Source organism: Trifolium pratense, linkage group LG3 (assembly GCF_020283565.1).
Source record: "Trifolium pratense cultivar HEN17-A07 linkage group LG3, ARS_RC_1.1, whole genome shotgun sequence".
NCBI lineage: Eukaryota > Viridiplantae > Streptophyta > Magnoliopsida > Fabales > Fabaceae > Trifolium > Trifolium pratense.
In genome coordinates, this window is record NC_060061.1 from 7,518,333 (window position 1) to 7,544,506 (window position 26,174).

The 26,174-nt window shown below is 33.8% G+C and overlaps 3 protein-coding genes across 3 annotated transcripts; 1 reads left to right on the forward strand and 2 right to left on the reverse strand.

Moving 5' to 3' along the window:
• Positions 1 to 4,571: 4,571 nt before the first annotated feature.
• LOC123916108 (amino acid permease 2-like) lies at positions 4,572 to 8,237 on the forward strand. The gene is made up of 6 exons (XM_045967472.1): positions 4,572 to 4,863; positions 5,391 to 5,624; positions 6,353 to 6,446; positions 6,892 to 7,106; positions 7,199 to 7,338; positions 7,573 to 8,237. The coding sequence occupies exons 1-6, from the start codon at positions 4,743 to 4,745 to the stop codon at positions 8,215 to 8,217; spliced, it is 1,449 nt and encodes a 482-aa protein (XP_045823428.1). The 5' UTR covers positions 4,572 to 4,742; the 3' UTR covers positions 8,218 to 8,237.
• A 1,153-nt stretch (positions 8,238 to 9,390) lies between these two features.
• Positions 9,391 to 17,746, reverse strand: LOC123916109 (auxilin-related protein 2-like). Its single transcript, XM_045967474.1, has 8 exons — positions 16,838 to 17,746; positions 14,280 to 15,831; positions 13,648 to 13,771; positions 13,163 to 13,260; positions 12,990 to 13,055; positions 12,702 to 12,791; positions 10,866 to 11,042; positions 9,391 to 9,899 (listed from the first exon to the last, which is right to left on the reverse strand). Exons 1-8 carry the CDS (start codon positions 17,395 to 17,397, stop codon positions 9,861 to 9,863), a joined length of 2,706 nt encoding a protein of 901 aa, XP_045823430.1. The 5' UTR covers positions 17,398 to 17,746; the 3' UTR covers positions 9,391 to 9,860.
• Positions 17,747 to 19,083: 1,337 nt separating this feature from the next.
• LOC123916110 (ultraviolet-B receptor UVR8-like) lies at positions 19,084 to 24,427 on the reverse strand. The gene is made up of 12 exons (XM_045967475.1): positions 23,527 to 24,427; positions 22,178 to 22,364; positions 21,843 to 21,989; positions 21,630 to 21,711; positions 21,339 to 21,491; positions 21,049 to 21,222; positions 20,748 to 20,819; positions 20,503 to 20,574; positions 20,271 to 20,389; positions 20,082 to 20,164; positions 19,873 to 19,925; positions 19,084 to 19,475 (listed from the first exon to the last, which is right to left on the reverse strand). Exons 1-12 carry the CDS (start codon positions 23,618 to 23,620, stop codon positions 19,368 to 19,370), a joined length of 1,344 nt encoding a protein of 447 aa, XP_045823431.1. The 5' UTR covers positions 23,621 to 24,427; the 3' UTR covers positions 19,084 to 19,367.
• Positions 24,428 to 26,174: the final 1,747 nt, after the last annotated feature.

Genomic DNA, 26,174 nt, shown 5'->3' on the forward strand with positions numbered 1-26,174 from the left:
GCTTAAGTAACAAGCATAAATACACCTTAGTGTATCAATTGTAATCAACTCTTTGGCCCCTATTGTGGATGAATAAAACTTTTCCTATTCTCTCATATTCAGTTGAAAAACAATAGAATCTTGTTCATCTTGTTCACTGCAGTTTTCTGAAAAACTGCAAGCTTGCCCAAGGTCAAGCCTACGTGCTTGCCTGCGCGCGCCTGTCTGCTGCTGCTGAGCCTGCAGCTGTGCTTGCAACCAAGCCAATTGCTTCCTGCTGCGCCAACAGCTCACACGTTTGTAATAGACCACTTGAGCTTATACCATAGCTGTCAAAATAGGCTGGCCGGCGAAGCCCGATTTTTTCTCGAGCTTCGGGTTTGAAAATTCTAGCCCGAATTGTTTTTGGACTTTTAGTCCGATCCGATAAAGTCCGTTTAAAATATGGGCTAGCCTAAAAGGGCCACGGGCGGCCCGCAAGCCCGAAATAAATTATAATCATTTTTTTTTCCAAATTAAATACTATGTAACTTGTTTTAGATGATTTCAAATTAGTTTGTATTATAAGAGTTTCTTTTGCCGTTTTACGAGTGTCTCAAATATCATCCGCTACTTAAGTAGCTGACGATGTTTTTTTTCCTCAAATTTCTCATTTTTACTACTTAAGTAGCGGATGAGTAAAAATAGGGCGCGCGAGAAACTCGTAGGTAGCGGATGAGTAAAAATAAAGAGCGCGAAAAACTCGTAAGTAGCGGATGAGTAAAAATAGACTTTACTGGGTGGAACAATTTTTTGGCTAGGCTTTACTTACCCCACGGCTGAATTCTGAACTATTAGGGCCCCTTTCCCCTATGAACCAGAAGGTTATAAACAAAAAAAATATCTTTTATACACTCCCTTTGCCGTTTAAAAAAAAAAACTTTTATGCACTCCCATTTGTATAGGTTGTAATAATATATTTAAAATTGTATATTTATACATATATTCTTCGCGAACCATCTTATAATTGAGTACTTTAGTGTTGGAAGGAATTCAACATGTCTGCAAGATGAAAATAATTGAAAACCATGTGATCTATAATATATAGTGCTTTTGAATTTGTTGCCATTTATATATATTAGTGCTTTATACCAAAAATATGCATAGTGCTTACATTACATATATCCTACTGGGATATACTTACTTAGGCACAAACCTAAATAATTTTATTTAGGCACACATACAAAAATTTGAAAAAATTAATTAAAAAGATGATGAAGTGATGTTACATGATGTGACTAAATTATTTTACATTTAAATTTTTTCACTTATGTATGTGTGCCCAAATGATTTTTATTTGAGGTTGTGCCTATATAAGAATTTCTCTATCCTACTGCTTTATAAAGTGGAAACTCATGAACTCAACCATGGCCCTATGTATATGTCCCTTCAACATTATTGTTACTTTACATTTGGATTTCGTGCAGTTTAAAAATTTGTGATCAATCAATCTTAATTCAAATCTTTAATACTTAATCAAACAATTTCAATACATTAACGTGCGAATGTACTAGGCCAACTTTCGTATAAAAAAGTAGTTAAGCAAACTTAGACTTCGATAGAGCGGTGTAATAAAAAGTTAAATTTTATTGACCTGAGAGAGAGGATCTAAATCCTTAATTAATGAGGTTTTGGTATCAGGGGCATCTCCGAGTTTTAGGAGGCTCTGTGCAAAATATAAAAGTAGCCCTTTAATAAAAAAAATAAAAAAAATTATCGATTTAAAATGCATATAATATAAAAAAAAACATTATTGTAAACATATAAATTATCAATATTAAATCTTACATTAAATTAAATGGAACAAGAAATACAAAATAATTATCTTTGAATATAACGTCAAAAAGGAATATCATAATCTAAGATTAAATTTTATGCAAAGATTAAAATGGACTAGAACTATATTTACGAGTATAGATAACTAATATATTGATACTCATGATATTTATGAACATTAACAATATATATATAACTATTATTTTAGGCCTAAAAATTAATCTATTAATATACATCTGATATTTTATAGGTATAAATAATATATAAGTAATATTATAGGACCTCAAAATTTTGAGTTGAGGCCCTCAAAATTTTGAGACCTATGCCGTCGCACATCTCGCACATGCATGCGAGCCTCCTCTGTTTGGTATATATGCTTAAATGCAAATATGTTTAGGTTGTTCATATTAATTATATATGGTGTAGAATGATCAATAAATCAATTATGAATATTCTAGCAAAAAACCACATATATATGATCATGTAAGATTGGACATATATAAGCTTGACTTATCCAATGTTACCACCCACCACTACTACTACCCTAAATTTTAAGGTCAAATCTTCCTAACTTTCCACATTCAGCGGTTCCTCTTTCCTTTCATACAAATCCTCAATCATGAATACTTTGAATTTCAACTGTCGCAATCAAATGAAAATCTGGCCATTTGTTCAAGATTCTCCCAATAAACAGCTCCATATATTTACCTTTTTTTTTCCCCTTCTCCGTACAATATATATACCGTCGCACATTGTTGCATTTTGTGTGTAGATGTGGTGTCTCATTCTCTTGTAGTCTCGGAAGATTTGACTCTTTGTTTCTCCAGGGACTCTCCTAGACTCCCCAACACACATGACCCCAAATTATGACACCGATGTAATATTTGGATCGGAAATGTTTTATGTACACCCTATAGACACTACTAATTTTTTTTTGTCAAGTAGCTTAGTGGTTAGAAAATCCACCTTAAAGATTAGTAAATGGAGTGTCCGAAATTCGAACCCCGACTTCTACAAATATAGTGTGATGTCTCTGTTAACCGAGTTAAGTTCACCCTACTTAACTTATTTTATTCTTAGTTTTGTATAGATGAATCAATTAAGGCTATTTAAATGAGTGTTAAATGGTGTGCATGTCTTGCTAGGAAAACGCAACGTAGGCATACATATACTTTGGATCTAATATTTTCAACACATTAAATTTAACATTATCTTCTCCAATTTTATCAATTAGGAGTGTTCAAATCAAGCAAAATTAATATTCCGAGAAAATCAAATAAATAAGGTTCCAATTAATTCACTTTACTTTTTTTTGACAAAATTAATTCACTTTACTTAAAAAGCAGAGAAAGGGAAGACAATGTGGTGTTTTATTCTCACAATTTAGCTTTGTTTAACAAAAATTAGCTTTAGTTAACGAGAAGATACAGATGATAGATCAAAGCTACATAGGAAGGAGAAGCAAGAGGAATAGATTCTTAAATAATATGATAATATAATAATATAAGAGTTAGGATCGATCAAATAAAATCAAGATGTCAAACTTAATAATACGACACCTCCAATAATATAAAGATAAAGATTAGGCTTTGCATGTGAAATAAACTATTAACTAATTATTGCAATCCAGTTTTCACAATTATGTCATTAATATGAAGTATTTACCAATTTAGTGGATGATTAACCTCTATTGAAAAATCTAGTTGGACTATTATTTTTTACATTTTTTGATTTTTAATTCTCTGAGTTTCAAGGAAAGGGACCATATTAATCCAAAGTTCGGCCGCAAGATAAGTAAAGTTTGACCAAAACTTGTTCCTACCAGAATTTGAACTCAAATTCTCACGACTTTCGAGCGATTCGTCCTAAAAAAAAGTTCATTAACCAATTGAATTCAATATCTTAATTTAGTTGAACTATTTTTATTAAGTTCTTCGTACATTTTTCCAATCTAAAATATTTTGGGATCTTAATAAATTTGAGTCCAAGTACACTCCATTTCACATATTTATGTGTGCATTATCTACAAAATAAAATTCTGATACACTTGTATTGATTACATTCTTTTTTTGACACAATATTGATGACATGCTTGAAAACTATAATATATGGACCACACTTCTTAGATTCGTGTATAGCATTCAAGTGGTAGCAAAAATAATATGAAATAATATTTTCGTTTATTTTTTATTTTAAATAATCAGATAAAAAAAATTAACATCTAAGCTAAAAATACAAGAGACCAAACCAGAGTTCTTCTCAAGTACATAACAGATATAACAATTAACAATCTTTCATAACATATAAAATACAACAACATAACAATTTTAAATTTCATGAATAGATAAAACGTGCTCAACTTGATATAATTTTCATACTAAAAAAATAATTAAGTTTGTAGTAAGTAGTTAATACATGCAATATGTAACATAATAAAAACGATAATGCTATTATAGCGAAAATAATTGTCACGAAGGCATCACCATAACTTGATTTTGTTCCATTAATCCCAAAACAAGGTTTCAGTGAAATTTTCGTGAAACTATTTTCGCTGCATATAGCAACGCTCTAAAAAAACAAAAAATAACTTATTTTATGTATTATTTGTTACACTTGTCAATGAAAAAGTTATACTTTTTAACCTTTTGCTATTTTTTTTGCATTTTAATCACTTTGAACTTTGTGATCTCATTTACTTTATTCCTATGCTATATGCATAAACTTCACTTTTTTCAAAACCAAATCTTCTATAAATACCCTCAATTCTCCTCATAAGTGATATATACCATTATAACAACATCTCTTAACTTATTTGGTGCATAAAATTGTACCAAAACCATCTTTTTCATTTTCATTCTAGACTCTTTTGCTATTTTTTTTTTGCATTTTAATCACTTTCAATATATTTCCTCTGCTTTCATTCTGTTCTATTTCACCATCAAATTAAGATGACTGGAAACACAACTATCCTTAGCCATCATCAAGCTTTCGACGTCGAAGGCGATGTGGTTTCACACACAGATAGTGCCTCTAAATGCTTTGATGATGATGGTCGTCTCAAAAGAACTGGTACACAATTTCATTCAAGCTAGTTTTTACACAATTATACATTACATATGTATAAAAAGCATATATATAATAATTAAGGTGATAAATAAGACAATTAACATTCACCGTCCCCCAAGGTGTAACCCAGCTGTAAAGGGTTGAGACGTTAAAGGAGTTAAGAAAGAGAGATCCAGAATTCGATCCCTGACTACTAATATTTCTCCTTGTGAAATGGTTTAATGACCGAAATATTTTAGTTACTTATTTTAGCACCCGAGTTTCTAAATCGTTTTATACATCGGTGCTAAATAAGTTTGTGACCAATTTAGAAACTAGTTTGAAAAATGTCACTAAACCAATAAATGTTAGTGTCAGCAATCGGTTTGACATTTTCGGTCGCTAAATTGGTCACTATATTGAACTTGGTGATATAAAAATTAGAGATGATATTTTATTTTTCATCTCTAATTTTTGGTTGATTTAATTTATTCTAGTAAGGAAATAATCAATATTGTATATGTGACATGATTAATTGAAATGATATGCAGGAAGTGTTTGGACTGCAAGTTCACACATAATAACAGCTGTGATAGGATCAGGAGTGTTATCTTTAGCTTGGGCAATAGCTCAGCTAGGTTGGATTGCTGGTCCTGCTGTTATGATTTTATTCTCTTTGGTTACTATCTATACTTCTTCCTTTCTTGCTGATTGTTATCGCTCCGGCGACATCAACTCCGGGAAGAGAAACTATACTTACATGGACGCAGTTCGCTCCATTCTCGGTAACACTCTTCTCCTAAATTAGCGTGTTTCAAATATGATTACTTTCGATAAAAAGTAACACGGTAAAAAAAAAGTGTATGCTATTTCATTATTCATATTAAGGTCTCATGAGAGATTGATTACTAATCAAAGGGGAATCAAAGCATGCTCATAGTGTATAGTTTTGTTCAGATTCAAATGTCTAAAATTTAATACTACTTATATTAGATATGCTGTTATATTCTAGTTAAAAGAAAGGAATATTTTTCTAGTCAAAAAAATAAAGGAAGGAATTTCTCTTTTAAAAAAGGGTTTAGTTTGTATCTATCATCAATGCAATTTGCAATTTTTTTATTAATTACTATCATGTTATGGTCTAATCATACACCTGCTAAAATATTTTAGTATGAATAACTTTAAATTGTTTGACCTTAAGCTGTTTTTGATGGCTATGATACTACTCTAAATTAAGGGATGTATGTACAACATGTAAATTACCTGAAATTAAGAAATAAAATAAGTGAGGAGACACACTTTGAAAAAAGTTTATATGATTCTAAAAAAAAAAAGTTTATACCGTATGATTCATATAATGAAGAATATTTTTTTTCCACAATCATAAAAGTTTATGCTATAAATATGCCATGTAAAAAGTTTATACTGTATGATTCATATAATGATGAATCTTTGAATAACCATGTAAAAATATGCCCCTGAATACATGTGATAACATGGACTTATTTTGCAGGTGGAGCCAATGTTACCCTTTGTGGTATATTTCAGTACCTGAACCTATTTGGAATTGTAATAGGATACACAATTGCAGCTTCTATTAGCATGACGTGAGTTCACATTTATTTATAGACATGTTGTTTATGTTTAGGTCTTCATAATTTTTACCATTTAATTTGATCTTTGAGTTATTTCATTTTCTGCATGATGTTCTATATTTCTACTTTTTTAGAATTGACAGACATGTGATAGTGAAAGAAAGATTTGTATTAAAAGTTACACATAAATGTAGAGAGTATATAAAAGTGGTCACAACTTTTATCCTTTGAGTAGCTTTTGTAGCCTTTACTAACACTAAAATTCTTTATAGAATCAAAGTATATTGTAGATGTGTTTTTAAGTAAATGTTAAACTCTAGACCTTTTTCTCAAATTTCTTCAACTGAACTAATCTAAAAAAGTTGGAAAACTCTTATTTCTAAACACAAATTATAAGAATTCTTGTTTTTAAAAAAGTACAAATTCTAACAAATATTGTTACATTTTTTGTAAACAGGGCAATCAAAAGATCAAACTGTTTCCATAAATCCGGCCACAAAAACCCATGTCACATGTCAAGCAACCAATACATGATCATGTTTGGCGTAATCGAAATTTTCCTTTCACAAATTCCAGATTTTGATCAAATATGGTGGCTCTCATCAGTTGCAGCAGTAATGTCCTTCACATATTCCATAATTGGTCTAGCTCTTGGAATTGCCAAAGTTGCAGGTTATATTTTCAGACACTCTAAATACAATTTTGTAACAGCATTTTTCTTTTAGTAACATAGACTGATATTATATGGTTGATTCATGAAACAGAAAATGGTATTATCAAGGGTAGTCTCACAGGAATCAGCATTGGAGCTGTGTCAGAAACTCAAAAGATATGGAAGACTTTTCAAGCTCTTGGTGACATAGCTTTTGCCTATTCATATGCTGTGGTTCTCATTGAAATTCAGGTATACCTTTGATATTCATATGTGGACCAATGTTTTTAAAAACCAAATCAAACCAAATGGTTCAATCGGTTGAACCTTGAAGTAGCCTTTACTATAGCTCGGTTGAACCATGAGTCAGAGGTCTCGCTGGTTTGATGTCTGGTTGGTTTTTTAAAACATCGGTGAGGATTGCGAACTTTTGAGTGTAGCTCTTCAAAAACTAATAATTGAGTTCTTTTCAAATTCTTAATGCAGGACACATTGAAATCACCACCATCTGAGGCAAAGTCAATGAAGAAAGCAACAAAGATAAGTATTGCAGTGACCACAACATTTTACATGCTATGTGGCTGCATGGGCTATGCTGCATTTGGAGATGCAGCACCAGGGAATCTTCTAACTGGTTTTGGCTTCTACAATCCATTTTGGCTGATAGACATTGCAAATGCAGCTATAGTAGTTCATCTTGTAGGAGCATACCAAGTCTTTGCACAACCCATCTTTGCTTTTGTTGAGAAAACTGCAACACAAAGATGGCCCAACATTGACAAAGAATTCAAAATTGAAATTCCTTGTCTTCCACCATACAAATTGAACTTATTTAGATTGGTTTGGAGGACAGTGTTTGTAATCTTAACCACTGTTATATCAATGTTGCTTCCATTTTTCAATGACATTGTTGGAGTTATAGGTGCATTGGGATTTTGGCCTTTAACTGTTTATTTTCCTGTGGAGATGTATATCTCACAGAAGAAAATACCAAAATGGAGTAATAGATGGATTTGCCTACAAATATTTAGTGGGGCTTGCCTTGTTGTATCAGTTGTTGCTGCTGTTGGATCAATTGCTGGTGTCTTGCTTGATCTAAAGAATTATAAACCATTCCAATCAAATATCTAAGCTTCATTTACTTCCAAAAACACATGTTTCCACAAAGTCGTAAGACCGTGTATGGGGGCTGACGCCTTCCTAGAACCGGAAGGTTAAGGAAGTTGGTGATATATGTAAGAACAACAGCATTGGCAATTATATGAATATGATATTATGGCCATGGTTTTGGTTTGTGTGTACAATTATGTTATAAATTAGTTGGGTTATTATAATTCATTATCTTGTTCAGTAATCAGTAGTAGCTATGGGAACTAGTCTTCCTAGTGTTCGACCATTCAATAACAACAAAAATCTTCCTAATTTTCTTAATAATACTAGATGATACTTCATTTTTTTTTAACCAGACAATTGAAAAATCAATCTAAGTTTAAACTCAATTATATAAATAAGTAAAATAAAAATTATTTTTACTTTTAATCCTTTTCAGGGAGGAAAACACACATTTGTATTTTTTTTTTTAAATTCTCTCTTAAATTTCTATCAACTCTGTCAAAAAATATGTTGGGCACACAAGATATTATCTTTCCAACCAAATTTTTTTCATATTAAGATTCAAAAATCAAATTTGAACTCCTGGCCACTTGTTTAAGAACTCCAGACCCTCCTACCGCTTGGATTATTTCATTGTTTAACTCTTATAATTGATTTAACTAACATTTGACCTATTCATGGAAAATTTAATAAAATACAAAATTTGGTAGACAATTACTTCACTATATTGTCATGTTTTCCATAAGGGCTTAAAGTAGTAAATTGAACTTGTAGCTTAAAGGGTGTTGTTTTTTTTAAAACCAAAGGTATCCTCCACGAACAACTGCAGAGACTAATCTCCTCGAGATAACTTAGATCCATTTAAGGGGTTGACCTCTCCCAACAAATGTTTCTCCATACACAGCACCCGAGGATCGAATCCATGACCAAATGGTTAAAGGGTGTTGTTTTATTTGCCTTTAATTAAACTTTTATATTTTCCTAAATAAATAGTTGAACAAGCTTACCAGAATTCAACTGGAGATAAAACAATTTTTAACAATATCGTCACTAATGGATTGCAGAAAAAAAGTTATATCGCGGAACAATAACAATTTATTCATATTCCGCTATGCTATAGAGGCAACACCATAGCTACTATTTAACAACACCAATTTTTAATGAAAATAATACAGAAACTTGAGAACAATGTTCATGTATAATTGTCAGTTTTTTATGTAAATCCACAAGATGGTATATATTCAAGACATCGTGCTATATATCACAAATAGAAAAGAAGTGCATCCCACGACCACATCGTGGCAGGCCATCTTTTGAACCAAAATTAAGTAAAAAAAAAAAAGGGATCGCTTGTCGGCTTGTGAGCCCTCGCTAGACAAGGATAATGAATAATAAAATTGATAGCACAAAAAGATATTTTACATCAACAAAACAAGCTACATTTATAAAACATCTGTAGAAACATAACAACCCCCGGGAAGAACATCAATGACAACCAAGAAAGCCAGCCAGACAGGGAAGCAATATGTTACCAACATCGCATCATAACTTCAATCAAAACAATTATGCGATCGGGGAGGCAGCAGAAACAGGGTTGTGGTCTCTCCTCTTTAATAGAACTGTCGAAATAATTACCTTGGAAGTATATAAATCATCAAAGATTAGAACAGCTCCTCGGAATTAAATTTATTCCACGCTTCCTGTTATAAATTATCAAGCTTTCAGGAAATAATGAAAGCAGAGTATTCTAGACTATTATACTAGAGTAATTCACATGTAATTAAGCATTTTTATGCAAAAGAAAAGGAGAAATAGGGGATTCTTTACTTTCTAAAATTTTTTCAGTTTCCAAATTTTGTGGAAAACTCGTGTAGTGAACAATTATGATAGAGAAAAGCTGATAAGCCAGCTAAGAAATATGTATTTTAAAAAACAATGACCCTGTTTTTGGCATTTTCAAAACTTCTGAAAATGCTATATATGTTTTCAAAAATTATAAAAGGAAATGGTGAGGAGAACATTGGATCTATAATCTCTGGTATTCATTAGTTTTTTTTTTTTTTTGAAGGATTGTATTCATTAGTTGAAGTGAAAATGAATACAAAATATATGGGAAGTAAATAAGGCACCCAGCTAAAAAGATCATGCAGTAGTTTGATAAATTATGCATGGTGGGGCTCAAACTAGATAAATCTACATCCTTTTTCAACCTTTGATTTGTTAATACAAGACATCATATACAGCTACGAAAAATTGACATTGTAACTCGTGGACTGACAGAAAGCTCGGTAAGATTCTAAGCTGAAAGAAAAAGATGAATGGAGATGAGGAAACATGTGAACCCTAACGAACAGTGTGAACACCCCAAAGTTTAAGAATCAAAGTGAAACCAAGACAAACTGATAATTTGCAAAGGCAGCACACATCACAGTAAATCCCACCCAGCAACTACTAATTTGGGGAAAAACTGTACAGTCAACGAAATAGTTATTCAAAATCATGCCTTGACATGTAGAGAACTTACCACAATACTATATAGAAACTGCATCGTATAATAATGGTAGCATAATCTAGATTCAGAAAAACATTGATTCCCCCTGACTACCCACCAAAAACAATTTATAAATTTCTTGATTATAAAGCCCATAAAAGATGGCGAGAAATACCTTGAGTAGGTCAAACACCTTCTCTGCAATATATTTTTGCTGAAGATTGGCACCCTTCTGCTGTACTTTATCAGGATGAATACACAATGTAGCTTTCCTATAAGCTTTTTTAACAGCAGCAGCTGTAATCAAATCAGTTAAACCGACTGGCTGCCAACCACATTCAGGCCACAGCACCTGATCATCATCCATGAAGGAAACAAGTTAACATAATTGACACATTCTTCAATAAAAAAAATAATAGTTCATACATATTATGTAAAAAAAACAATAACACCTAAAATACACAAAAAATAAGGCACTGTTTTGCCTCATTCAAAATTCAAATGCATGATTGTTGGGAGAGGTCAACCCCTTAAATGGATCTCAGTTACCTCGAGGGGATTAGTCTCCGCAGTTGCGCGCAGAGGAAACCTTTGGATTACGAAAAAAAAATCAAATGCATGAACTTTTTCGAGTGCATAAAGAAGAATGCCTGTGTGGACCATGAAGATTACGTTCCAACACTGGATCACTTGTAATATGTTTAGGATATATTGTTATTTTATTCAATGGTTAAGATCTCTATCTGGTTAGTTGGATGTTGAGAATTTATGTTAATTGTGTCATAGGTTCTTTTGTTTCCTCTGAAGACTTCATCCTAGGGTTTGCTCACCATTGAACAGAGAGTGCACCAAAAGAGAAATCTCCAGTGGTGGAGAACAAGGAACCAATCGAAACATGCGAATAGCTGCAGAACGGGAACCTTGACTTGTGGCAGATCGATCTCCTTGGGCTCTTCCATCTTCTCTACAAACCTCCATCAACTGAAACATGAAGGTCTCAACATGGATTCCAGGTACATCAACAAAGATTCAGGTGACTCCGATACCTCCAAATCCAACGTGAGAGTGTACACATGGGGTGTAGACCACCAAAACAATCCCCTCAATACTACCATCTTCAATTCTCTCTCCAATATTAAAAGTGACACCCTCTCTTGATAAAAATTCTCAATTCAGCAATCCAAACTAGTAATCATTCTTTTGCTTTTTTCTCTTCTGACCGGAAAATGACAAAAAAAGTGAGTCCAGGTTGATGGCACTTCCATCATTGTTTCCCTACTCTCACAGGTTAGAAATGGTGAGCAAAAAGGGGAAATGATAGATTCACCCTTCACACACCAATTCATTTTAGTTAATGCACCTCCTTGTCTATTTGCAATATTTAATTCTTAAATATCTCACCATGCAAATGCAAGTATCTTATATAAGAACTGAACTGAATTTTCTATATCGAGAAATCAATTGTAGGCAGTAAACTCGGCTGTCCATCAATGGACCATATGTTGTGTGTCCCACTATAGAATCCACAGTATATAAAATGGAAACGCGTTGCTTTGACACTCTCACCTTCCCTTGAATTGACTGTAATTGGATTATGAGTACACCATTACATTCTTTTTGAAATCAAACTTCTCATAAGGATGTGATTTTCTGTTAGCTAATATCTGATTAGAAATCGCAACTATGTATGATATCTTTGGCAGGAAATAGAAATATGAGTTTCACTTTTAGTGAGCAGAGCAACTCAAAGTCCCAAATCTATACAGCAAGTGGGACAGTTTCAAAGTGGGGACAGTCATTCACTTCTAGCACTAGAAGGTGAATTGCCAATCAGACAAGACACGTGAGAAGATATGTCCGACAGTAAAAGAATTCCCTCATAGCATATATTAAAAGTAGGACCCAAGAATTGGAAAAGGAAAAGAAAAAAGAGACGAATCATGCATGCACTATAAGGATCAGGAATAGAAAACCATTCAGATATTATCTGGTGCTCTTACTAAGTACATACATATTGTAAGGTGGAAAGCAAAGCTCGTAAGTTCCCTTCTTTTCCTGCGGACCACCGCTTAATTTCAAAATCTAGTGTTTCACCAAGCCTCTGAAATCAGTGCACAGATAAAATTAGATAACAAGCACAAAACCATATTACAACAAAAACTGCAAAAATTTATCGGCAGCTTCCACAAAACAGGATTGGCTAGAACAACGATGAAGTGATAGGCATTGTAAATGCATTGCAAGTATACAAACAGAAAACCCTTCACCCATAAATATAAAGAAAAGTAACACTACTTACACTTCTCTCAGCTTGCTCTCTTTGAGTTTGCAAGTCCCGCTGATTCTTCTCAGCCAATGCTTTTGCCTGGTACAAAATATCATGGTCAGAACATAAACAAGTTGGTTCAACTATGAAGGAACAATAAAGAAATAATATTAAGGAGACAAATGCAGGGATGCAATAACACATACCACACGCTCCTGAGACCTCTGGTGGCGTTCCAGTCTAGCTTTTCGCCTTTCTTCACTTTCCCCTTCAACTTCTTGAAACTCTCCAGATGAGGGAGCAGCTTCAAACCATAAAAGAGAGAGGCCAAGATGAGTCGGGTAAGTGAACGATAAGCACTGAATTGAACTTAGGAAACTGTAGTACTATGCAGTATTTATCAAAATAACCACTGATACAGTATAGATATATAAACTGTATAATGACAGGAAAAGGAAATGGGAGCCAAACTCCTGAAAATAGGGAAAATGGTGATAAGCGGAAAAGAAAAGGCCCCTGTACTGAGTATAAGACTCCTACTCTCCGTTTTTCCTCCCAAGCTAACCTTCTAATGAACCCTAGCATTTACCTCTCGCTGGATTTTCCTTTAACTCTATTGTAGCATTGCAGGTCTTAACAGAAACAAACCACTATTGCATCAATAAGTAACACATTGAAAATGTAAACCTACCTCCAAATATTGAGCTCAGATCATCATGAATATTAGTTGATGATGATGCTTTCTTCATATTTGAAGATACACTTGTAGATTTCCTTGTTGCATCTGACTGAAATTGGTTTTCAAATACCGACTCCTGAAAACATACAGATTCAGAAACTTAACAACCATGTTTTAAATAGATTATACGAGTAAACATGATTGTCAGCCTTTTTATTTAAATTTAAACAAAATAATTTTAAATTTTTAAATAACTACAAAATATTTACTTGTCATTTTATCAAAAAGAAGTTTTACTTTTATAATAGAAATAGAAGAGGTATAACTATAAGGGTCATGTTAACATGTGCATCAAGGGCACATGTTAAGATTCTAAATATAGAAAATTGCATTTAATGTTAGAAAAAAATTTAATATTTAAAAAGTTAAATGCACAAATTTCGATATATTAATTCTACTTTTGCTTCCTTAACATGTGCCTTTGGTACACATGTTAACATTTCCCTAACTATAATTTCTGGCTTTTCAGGAATATTTTGAAAGATGGGAAAACACTAAACACTAAAGCCAAATTGGGCAGTTATATGTCAGTATAGAAGTACACATTTAAAGAAGAAAAAGAATAGGAAAAATGAGATCCTCACTGTTGAGGTAGTCCTAGGAGGCCTTGGAGCACTGTTGGGTCTTGCACCCATGCCAAAGAAGGATTCGAGATCATTTTCATTCTTCTGTTGGTTCTTCCTTGCAGCAGCTGCAGCCCTCTCTCTGGCCTCAGCAGCAGCCCGATCTGCAGCACGTTCGGCTTTAACTCGTGCTTCAGCTTCAGCCCTCGCCGCTGTAGCTCGTGCTTCCCTCTCCTTTGCCTCTGCAGCAGCCTTCTCAGCTCTTTCCTTTGCATCTGCAGCTGCCCTTTCTCGGGCCTCAGCCTGTGCCCTTTGCACTGCAGCTCTTTCAGCACGCTCTCGAGCTTCAGCATTAGCTTTCCCAACTGCAGCCCTCTCAGCTCTCTGGCGTGCTTCAGCAGCTGCTCTTTCGCGAGCTTCTCTTGTAGCTCTTTCTACGGCCTGTCTAGCCTTATCTCTCTCCTCCCTTTCTTTCATTAATCTTCTTTGCTCTTTTTCCTCTCTCTCCTTTTGCTGCCGCTCACGATCTAACCTTTCTTGTTTCTCTCTCTCCTCTAGTATAGCTCTGTCATCTTTTTCCGATTGCACAGATTCTTTGCTTTTAGCAGCCTTTGTATACTCTCTCTCCCTTACTTCCTTTGCATGCCTAAATTTAGCCTCAGCTTTATCCATTGCTTCCTTCATGGCCGCAGCAGCTGTGTTCATCTCCAACTCATCTTTGGGACTCTCAACATCATTACTATGACTACTGCCCATGGCAAAATCATCAAGTTCGTCAAACTGAGATGTCGGGGATACCGCTGCTGCTGCTGCTGGAGCAGACTTAGGACCATGTGAGAATCGAGTGGAACCCGGGAAAGAAGAATACTCATTAGCCTTCTTTCCAGTATTTGTAGAAGCCGGTGAACCTGATCCTGACCTGTTAATATGCACTGGCCGTGGAGGAGGGGGTCTTGAAGGTGGTGGAGCAGCGGTTGGTTGTGTAAAAAGAGGAATCTCTGAGACAGTCAGCCATACATCTTCATATGATTCCAAGTTTTCTTCATATTTTGGAGACATATCTGCCTGAATATTGGCTTGTCCAAAACCAGTATTATTATTTGGAGGGGAAGTAGACCTTTGGCTAGCTGGATTATTAGAATCAGATGAAAATGTAGGCATGTAAAATGGGGGAATGTCTTTTTGTGAGTGACTCTCAGGACTCAACCCGGACAAATTATCAACCGGTTCTTTATCTCTAGTCCAACTTGTGCTTGTGTTCAACCCTGAAGAACTGTTACCCTTGTTGTTATTTCTCTCAGAAGAGAATGCTGGTACAGATTTTCCAAGCCCGTCAAAAGGGTCAATGTCTTCATATACTTTGCCATTTGAAGTTGATGAATTGTTATTTTTTGTGCTTCTAGAACTACTAAATTTACTAATTTCTTCCAAAGGGTCTGTGAAGTTGCCTGTGGATGAATCCATTGGGGATGAAGTTGATTCAAATACGTTGAAAGGGTCTTCTGCTGCAGTGGAGGTTGTTTTAGATGCATTGACAGTTGGTTCTGAGGAGAAACCAATATCAGGAGCATGCCTGTTATTAACAATATGTAAAAATGATTATGACACATGAAATAAACAATATCTATGAATCACTCACTCGTCAAAGATAACATGGAAAAATTTCAAGTTATTTATTCCAATTATCTATGCGAGAGTGCATGCTACAATCACCTTGATCTAGAAACAAAAATGTTAAACTTAATTTTCATAGGATGAGACATTCTCAAACCCTCAAACTAATATAGCCTCAAAATATGATTGCATTTCTTAAGCTTTCTAAATCAGAGTGTGCAAAAATATAAAAAATTGCTAGTAGTAGACAAGGGAATAAATAGGAAGCAATAAAAGATAGCAGGAGGAGGTGTTTTCTGAAATAATTTGGTTAGAGGGAGAATCAAATATCTGAGTTGCAAGACATATTTTAAATCAAGAAACACTATTTTCCTCTATACAGAACTAGCTGGTACCTACTGAACTCCTTGAACTTTGTTCAATCGTCAACACTACAGAAAAGCATAACCAAAGCCACTAAACCTTATCTTTCAACTATGCTATGGGCTATGGCCACTTAAATATCTATCACATTGATTACTTTAGAGGCCTATATCACATGAACAATAACCTATGATTGTAATTACAAAATGCACAGGACATCCAAATGTGTTTTAACTTCCAAAAAGACTTAATGCATTATCTACGGTAAAGAGCTCCTAGAAAAGAAAAACAAACTTGAATCTTTCTTCACTCCTAAACCAACAGTTGGCAATACATTAATGATTGAAATATATAGAACACATCATTGATCACCACCTCCAAATCAGTCCTATAGACATATTCCATAGTAGCTCCATCCAAGTCCAAAACAACTAAAATCAAATTTAGACATACATAATTAACTACTACCATATAGTATTAGGGTAAAAAGAGCTTTGAAAACATGCATATACTTGCTTGCACCATAAGCATAACAACGAACACCACTACTCGGTAATGGCAATTACTACAAAAGAATCTGAGTTACCAAAACAACACAATACCTGTCACTAGACGGTGATCTACTACTTCCAAATCCAGGTAGTAAATCATCAAAATCAGAACCACGTTTATCATCTTTCTCCGATCCTTTCTTAGAGGAACCCTTCGATTCCTTACCAAATCCACCCAAAAGATCATCAAACGCACCACTTTCCGTTTTGGGCGAAGCAAAAACATTTTCAAAATTAACCTTCCCCGTAGTCTTCAACCCAGGCACACCATCAAAAACATCGTCATCATAAACCGGTTTATCATAAATCGGAGGCGGCGAGGAATTCCCTCGTGGAAACATAGAGTCTAAATCGAACGGTGAATCAGCTCCACGAGGCTTGGATCCAGTAGTGAATAGATCGTCGAAACTTCCGGCGTCGCGATTGTGACGGACGGTGGAGGATCCGTATAGAGAATCCGATGTACGAGCGGATCGGGATCCGAAATCGAAGTTGAGAGAAGTGGAATTAGGATGATTGGAAGAAGATTTAGTTGGAGGAGCCATTGGAGCGGATTTACCTTGAGGTTTGAGGCCGAAATCGGAAGCCAAAAGGCCATCGAAATCGTTCATGGTGGTGGTTGAAGATTTTAGCGATGAAATCGGTGAATTGAGGGAAAATGGAAGAAGGTGTAGGAGGAGATTGGGATCAGGTGTGTGAGAGTGGAGAGAGCATGCTGTGAGGATGAGAATCTATATGTTCAGGTTTTTGGCCTTCGATTCGATTCCTCTTCTTCTTCCTTTTGTTTGTCTTCTTGGAGAATTTGCCAACGCGGATATATGATATCAATCAAACTTGTTCAAATTCTTTTTATTTTATATTTTTTTATTTCATATGTTAGTCGTTTGATTTTATTTTAAATTTATATTTATGGGTATGGCTTAAATTCTTTAATTTCTCAATATTCAATCATCAATCATGGAGGTATTCATGCAACATCATTAATTCATTTTTGGTAAACCATGGCAAACAAATTACCCTTTTTTTTCTTTGGCTTTTTCCTTTCTCTTTCCCTTTTGCTTTTTCTTCTAGTAGTATAGTAGATTGATACTTTGCTAATTGCTAATCATCATATTCTATAGTTGCATTATATATATTTTTTATAATTAGTTGCATCTTTTTAAGAGATAATTACTTATATATGGAGTTAAAATGACAATTATCATTGAAATTTATGTTCAGAATAATATGTTTTGTATTATAATTTAACTCTATATGTAGAAAAAATATATTTCGTATAATTTTTGTGTTGAGAATAATATATCTAAATATTTTTGAATATTTTAGATTTAAATATAGTTTAAATTTATATTTAAAATAAATAATATTAGAATTTATGGTTTATGTTTTGAGTTTAGAATTTTTAGAATTTGTCTATTATTTAAAGATATGATGTAGAAATTTATTTTATTGTAAAGTGGAGAAGTTCTGTAAACAAAAAAATAAAAAAATAAAAAAAAATTGGGAGTATTATCATATAGTAGTGGTATAGCTCATCATTTTGCAACACAAAACACAAAAAATCCCATCAATTCACACATACAACAAAGATTCTAGATGGGGATGAATATATTCGACCTAATAATATCGACATTTGTCAATTGAGTCAGGACCTTGAACATTTACATTTTATTTCTATCACTATTTAAAAAAAACAACATTTTTTATCACAACTTTCTTGAAGGAATTTATTAAATCATAGATACAAAATTAAAGCATATATTCTTATTCATAGATGATAATAATCAACTTACCTTTTGAAATTTGAGAGACGATCCATGACTCTGAGTGTGAGTGTGAGTGCGAGTGTGAGAGGATGATTAACTAATATAATTATTTTCTAGGGTTTTATCCACATTGTTAACGATAATAATTACATAGTTAAACAGTCGAGAGTATAGACATTTTATTTGATTTAAAATAATGAGATGAGTACATTGACAAAGACCATATACTCTCGAGTATAACAATTAAAAATAAAAATTTCAAACCACCCGAAGAAAAAAAAAATGGTATTAACTTTCTTTTTTCTCAAGAGAATGAACTCAATGAAGTTCAGCAATTCAGAGTTCGCCTATGAGATAAGTAAAGTTGACAAAAAATTGTTTATGCCAGGAATTAAAGTCGAATTTTTTCAAAAAAAATCATTTTTAAGGGAGTTCATTTACCACTTGAGTCCAATTTATTGTTTCACACGCATACAAAATTTTAAGAATGAATATTTCTCATCAACATCAAATTGTGGGAAGAGGTGCAAGTGAGGGGGGGTATGAGGTAAACTTTTCTATTGAAAGAAGCCACAAACTCAGATTATCAAGGCCCATCAAAACAAACACATAATTGTTCCAACCATTCTCATTCATGTTTTCAAAAGAGTGGACAATACTCCCTCATATTAAGCAATAAATTATGGAGTAATTATTATGTACAACTACTACTACTATATAGGAAATATTACTCCATAGCCATATTTTTCACACAACCACTAAAAAGCACTTATCACCAGCTCCTCCTTGTGTTTGTAAGTCTCCTACATCATTGTCTAGAACTGATTAATTAATGGGATACCATCAAATGAGACATCATTTTCAGGGACATTAGCATCAAACTTGTCACCCTTATCTGAAGTACTGGCTTGTGATCCCATGGCCTGCCATATCATTCCAAGTTATGTCATTGTATCAACTTATTTATATGTTTACAAGAGTTTGTTTTCCAAATACCGTTGAAAAGCTGTTTTGATGTAAAAATTAAGCAAAAATCAAATATGTGCCAAGCCAACAACCATATGTGTCAAATGACCTTGCTAACTTAACACACATTATCACAGCCTTTCATAAGTTACAACATTATGAATACACAAATTCTTATTCTTAGTTATCACAAAAATAAAAACTTGTTCTTAATCTTAACTATGAAGTCATCTCATCTTAGTTATTTTACATTTAAATATAAAGTCACTCATTATTTTTTAAAAAGTGGTTTATCATATACATTTTTAAAACTATTTCATGCATAGCTTCCGCTTTTTAAAACGAGAAACTTACAGTTTCATTTGGAACAACTGCGTATCTCTCTGAAAAGGAGGCAAGTGGTTTCCCTGTTCAAGGAAAAATGAAACATCGAAAATCATGCTTAGTTTTAAAAGCGGAAAATTTGATTCTAAAGTAAACCGCCAAAATGGTAATAAATCAGTAATAAGTACAGAAAATGAACAAACACATCACAAATGAGAGTATGAGACCAATTAGAGAACCTGCTGATGGATACTTTGAGGATTCTATGTGCTGCTCACTACATCCATCAACGCTGAAGGCATCAATAATCTTTGGAACATTTCTGTAAATCCCAAAGAGATCACATTAATATTCAAGCATTGTAATGATGTGTAACAATTATTATGTCAGACTATATTCAATATATGGTTTCTTGCGCATGAAGTTACCGGTCTAAGGTGTCACCATGCCCAAGTTGTCCGTTTGCACCTCTTCCCCAAGAATATACATTTGCGCGATCAGTAACAGCAACCGTGTGTCTCCATCCACATGAGATCTGAACCACTTTCTACAAAACCAAACAAAAGTTTGCAGAAACAGAAAATAATGGTCATGATTATTCATAGCAAATATTTTTATAGAAAAAGAAAAAAGGAAGAAGGTTCTTGAAATTTCAAGTACCTGAGCACGAGGAAAGTTCACTAGCATGGGAGAGGAGCAATCGAAATTGTGACCAATTCCAACCTGTCCAAACTAAAATTTAAAGAGAGAAACAGGTTATAATTTACCAAACACATACTAAAATTGTTTCGAGTGCATTATTTAAGAAACCATAAACTTCTATTCCTATGTATCGTATTCATGAGTGTTTCATTTTTTTATGATACGAAGTATCATAAAAATAGAAGAAATTGACGATTACCAACCTTATTCCAACCCCAGCCGAAAAGTTGTCCAGTAGACGTGAGTGCCATACTATGCCTCCATCCACCTGATACCTGAAAAGAAGAAAAAAAAATGTACATAAAGTTTGATTTCCATGTTTCCACGTTACTGGCTTGCGTCGAATTTGAAGCTCAGACTCTTAGTTTCTATCTCACTGTGCGTTGATATATTCACAGCGCAATACTAAACATACTATAAAGTATGAACAATTATAAGGACAAGACATCTAAATGAGACTAATTGTTAATTTGTTACCAAATCTGCATGAATTTAAAGGATCACCTGAGAAATGAATTTATCACTCAATGCTTCAACCTTACGAGGCACAAGACGATCCTCAAAATCTCCATGACCTAGCTGACCGTATTTACTCCATCCATGTGTGTATAATCCACCAGAAGATGAAACAGATATTGTATGCCTCCAGCCACAAGAAACCATGATTATCTTGTCACCCTGCAAAATGGACATTTATGATATCAGAAGTTAACAACTTGAAATGTAATCAAACAATAAATATTATCTTAAAATTTGTTTTTCTAAATTATAATAATATAAGTTTGAGGACATACTTCAACGTTCACTTTCTCAGGGATCAAGCGATCATTTGTGTCTCCCAACCCCAAGTTTCCATATCGTCCCCAACCCCATCCATACAAATCCCCATCTTCAGTAATTGCCACACTATGTTCAGCACCAGCGGCAACCATTTTAACATGTATTCCCTGTAACAGTTGAAAAAATTTGTTTGATGCATTTCATTTTATTTCATCCAATCGATATATATATATATAGACGCGCGTGCGCGCACACACACACACGAGTGAAGACATAAACACTTTCAATGATTCAGAGAAAAGTACCTCAAATGCTAGAACATTTTGTGGCACAAGAGAATCCTTTGTGGTACCAAGTCCAAGTTCACCATTTTGATTCCGCCCCCAACTTTAACCATGACAGCAAAAGAATACAATGATTTAAGCTAACAATGTGCAATGATATGTAAAACCTAAGCATTGAAAAATTCACTTTGATATAATAAAATACGCCATCCGAAAACATAAAGAGCTACATACCTCAACACCTTGCTTTCCGTAGTAACTGCCAAACAATGACAGTCCCCACAAGCAATTTGCTTTATCTTTAAACCCTGCAATGCTCTGATGGGATGAGGAATGAACAAGTCACTATGATCACCATGACCTAATCTTCCAAAATCACCCCTGAGAAATCATAATATGGTTACTAAGATATAATGAACAAACATTTTTAGATATCACTGATAAAGGCATAGTAGTACTAGTAGTATTAGTAGTATAATAACTCGTGGTAACTAAACTTAGCTATTACAAATGAGATTCTAATTATGAAAAAACACATTAGCCAAATATAGTTAAGGTATAGAGCAGACCATCCCCAACTATATACATCTCTGCCGGACGCAGAACGTGCCACTGTAAAATCAGCTCCACAAGTAACAGATACAACGTCTAGGCCATCGAACGCACTCAGTTTTGTTGGTAAGAGTTGGTCATCAGTATCACCATGGCCTAACTGACCATCTTCTCCTCTCCCCCAAGAGCAAACAACATTTCCAGCTGTTAAAGGATCAAAATTGAAACCAACAGAAAAATCACAGAAGTTATAAGAAGGTAAAGAAAAAAATTGAAGTACAAACTAGGTTTTTTTTGTCCTCACCCTCCGGTTTCTAAGGGAAAGGGATCTGATAATTTGGAGTTGGTGGGAAAGTAACTAAAGTCTGACCAAGGATTGTTCTAGTCAGGATTTGAATTCAAGTACTCTTGATTGATTCATCCTTAACTATACCTCATTAACCACTTGGGCTCAATCACTTGATTATAAACTAGGGGTTTTAAAATAATGTATGCAATAGTAATATGGGCAAAAAACTATGCAGTCTCCATGCCCGAAAAATGACCATCCAGTCATCGAGGCCACCTTTAACTGCAATTCTCCGCAATACAAAATAACTACAAAGAAAAAGCGACTGTGATTTAAAATGTTGATACTTTCTCCGGTTTCAAATATAAGCAAAAAACTGTTTTTCAGATTTCATTAATTATTCAATGAATCTTGAAAACAATTTTTTGCTCATATTTGAAACCAGAGGGAGTAAATAGTAAATTTTGCATTTATTAAAGGAAGTACTTCTTACAGACAGATTACAAGGACACTAAAAAACCAATTTTATGTGTGTCTGTCTGTCTGTGATGAAGGAGACCTAGATGCAAATCTCAAAATGCAGAGTCAGTGATTGGTTAATTTTCAGAAATTCAATTCAAAGACAATGACAATTGACAATATATCAAAATCTGGATCATAGAAATGCAGGTAGACACAAAGCATAACATAAATAAACCAAAAAAAAATAAGGGTCATTGTTAGGGACCACAGTGACACCACTAACAATTGGATGAAGAGTTGAAGTGTGGTGGGGGCCTTTAGCTTCGAGCAGAGAAACAAAGCATATAATAAATGAAATTTTTTTGAAATGTAAACTCCATCACTCTTTCAAGAACTCAAATGTAAGATTTCACACTAGTTAAAGTAATACTAGTATTGTGATTTCAGAACAAAAAAGTTCGACTGGTTTGAGCTAAAAGTTAAAAAGAACAAACGAGTTAAGGGATCGGAGTTCAAATACTGATGAACCAGTAAATCCTAACATAATAACTAATAGTCTATCATTTGAGTATTTGACTACAAAAGAAAAGAAAAAGAGATGAAATAAGTGCTTACTGAGAAGTGCCACAGTGTGGCTGGCACCAGCAGATATGAGAAGAACATGAGGAGGTGAAGCACTGATTTCAGTAATCATCACTTCATCATCCATGATCACTATCAATATTTTTTTTGGGAAAAGTTTGACAGATGAACGTGCTTCTTTTTATATTAAAGAGGAGGAAAGTGGAACATCAACAAGACAATAAAGAAATGAAACAAATTTTGATTTTTTTTAGTTCATAAAAGTCTTGAAAAGCAAATAAATGAGTAGACTAGTCTGAGTAGGTGGTGAAATTCAATTTGATCATTCAAGAAACTAATAAAAAATCCTGCCGTGTGATTTTGATATTAACTTTTATTCTAGGCCATGTTATCATTACAAGTATTTATGCATAAGTTAATTTTATAAGATTTGATTTTGATATTTGACTTTATTTAATTTTTTTGGAAACTACATGCCGTTGTTTTAACAAAATCACAGTGTCACTGCTCATCCAAACATAGTTTAAAGAGTTTGAGAATCAAGTTTAGGATTGGAAACTTGTTTACCTATAAAACAAATACATGGAATGCCTAATGTTGTAAAAAAAAAAACATAAGACGCATTCACGCGGTCAACGTGTTCTGAACCATCTGATATTGATCTATAGAGCTATAAAAAATTAAAAATACATATAAAAAACGGACGACTTTGAACATGACAACCGTGTGAGTGTGGGCTTTCTCCGACTACATTGGATAATAGAGAGTGATTATTGAATAGGTGTAAAAATTGGTTAGAGAGTGATGAACATAGTACATAGATATGGTACTAAAATAAAATGAATGTTTGAGGACAAAGTAACGCATGCAATGCATGTTGAAAGTGAAATGAAAGAGAAACATATTTGAAGAGCATTGATCAGAAATTGTTGCTGGTAGGTGAAGTACACTTATTTCACTATATATCGATCGAACTTTTTTTGTTTGTCTCCTAGCTCGTAACTTAAGTACTATAGAAAATGAAATAAATATTGTTGTAATGTTGGGGTCTAGGAAGGTTGATGATAAATGCACAGTGTCCATAGCATTTTGTATAATTTTCTGGATTGGGTATGTGCCGACAGATCGACCCAACATGCCATATCAAGCATGTGTATTCTTACTAGATCATTTCTCTCCTGATCCCCTCATTTCTTTTATACCCCAAAAATCCAATTTTGCCCCTTGTGGTTTGAAACATTTTTGCCAAAAAACTTCGGTTTATATTCACCGAAGCCAAATATTAGACCATTTCGGTAACTGCGAACTGAACATTAGCGTTTTCGGTACACAGAAAACGAACATCAGCTTGTTCGATACCTGCGAACCGAAATGTCATAGATTTCGGTACGTTGGTCGCTGAAATTAGGCCATTTTCGATAGCAGTTTACCGAAATAATTGTTTCGGTACCTGCGAACCAAAATGTCCCAGATTTCGGTAAGTGGTTACCGAAATTTATCAGCATGTCATATTATTTCGGTTTGTATAAACCGCAGTACTCCCAAGGACAAAAACGGAAATTCAGGGGGTAGAAAAGAATTGAGGGGGTTGGGAGAGAGACCATCTTCTTATTAGCTTAGGATGGTCCAGTTTGCAATAATTTATGGGCCCATAATTTATACCTTTAAATGTATTCTGACTACTATATGAAGGCGTTTCTTTTGAGAAGGAATTAATTGCCAGATAACCGATTATCCCAAAAGCTTAAGCTGTTAGGATAGAGCCGCATCAATGATTTTATATTATTATTTATAACGCTAATAATCTAATTTAAGGGAAATTATATTTATTCTAGTAGTATCCAAAATATAAATAATAAATAAATTATGTTGCTCTTTCAAATTTTAACAGAGACAAAAGTTTGTGTGGATCTTTGTCCTTTTTGTTGGCTCCTTCGCTTGATTGTGATTTGTGGCGGCCATTTTGTAAAAGATTGTCCACTAATATACTTAAATAATAATAATCTAAAGGAAGCATAAAAAACCAAGTCACATCACAAATATCTATAATCATAAATCATGAAATATTTCTAGCACATGTTATGTTACAAACACCAAGAATACAATGTCGATATTGTATTTCTTATTGAAGAGTTTAGACTTTGATGTTGTAATGAATCTCAATTATTAATTTTAAATTGGATGGTTTTGATTATAAGTTTGAAGGCGGTGGCCGGTGGTGGTAGTCTGTTGTGGCGGTGACTCAACAATGGCAAGTGGTGATTCTTTAGCGAGTTGGTGGCGGTGGTCCGACAGCTGACGGTTTGTATCCTAGAGTACTTTGATCATTTGGAAAGGGAGAAATGTTTGAATTTTTCATCTCAATAAATTGTTGATTATGTAGTAGATAGATAAACTAAAGTTCTTGTCTTATGGAGGTTAAAGGCAAAAATTGTTAATCTCTCATTTGATTTAAATTATTGGCGGAATAACCCTTATACTTGTATTGAGTATTTCATCGTGTGATTTTTGCTTTTATTATTCTCTTTTATGACAACTTTGTATTTTGACTTTTGTCTTTTTTTTTTTTTTACACATCTTGTGCTTTGAGGGAAGCTTTTTAATATTTCATTTTTGGCTTCTACAATAAATAAATAATTTTCCATTTATCAAAATGATAAAATATGAATAAACAACCAATT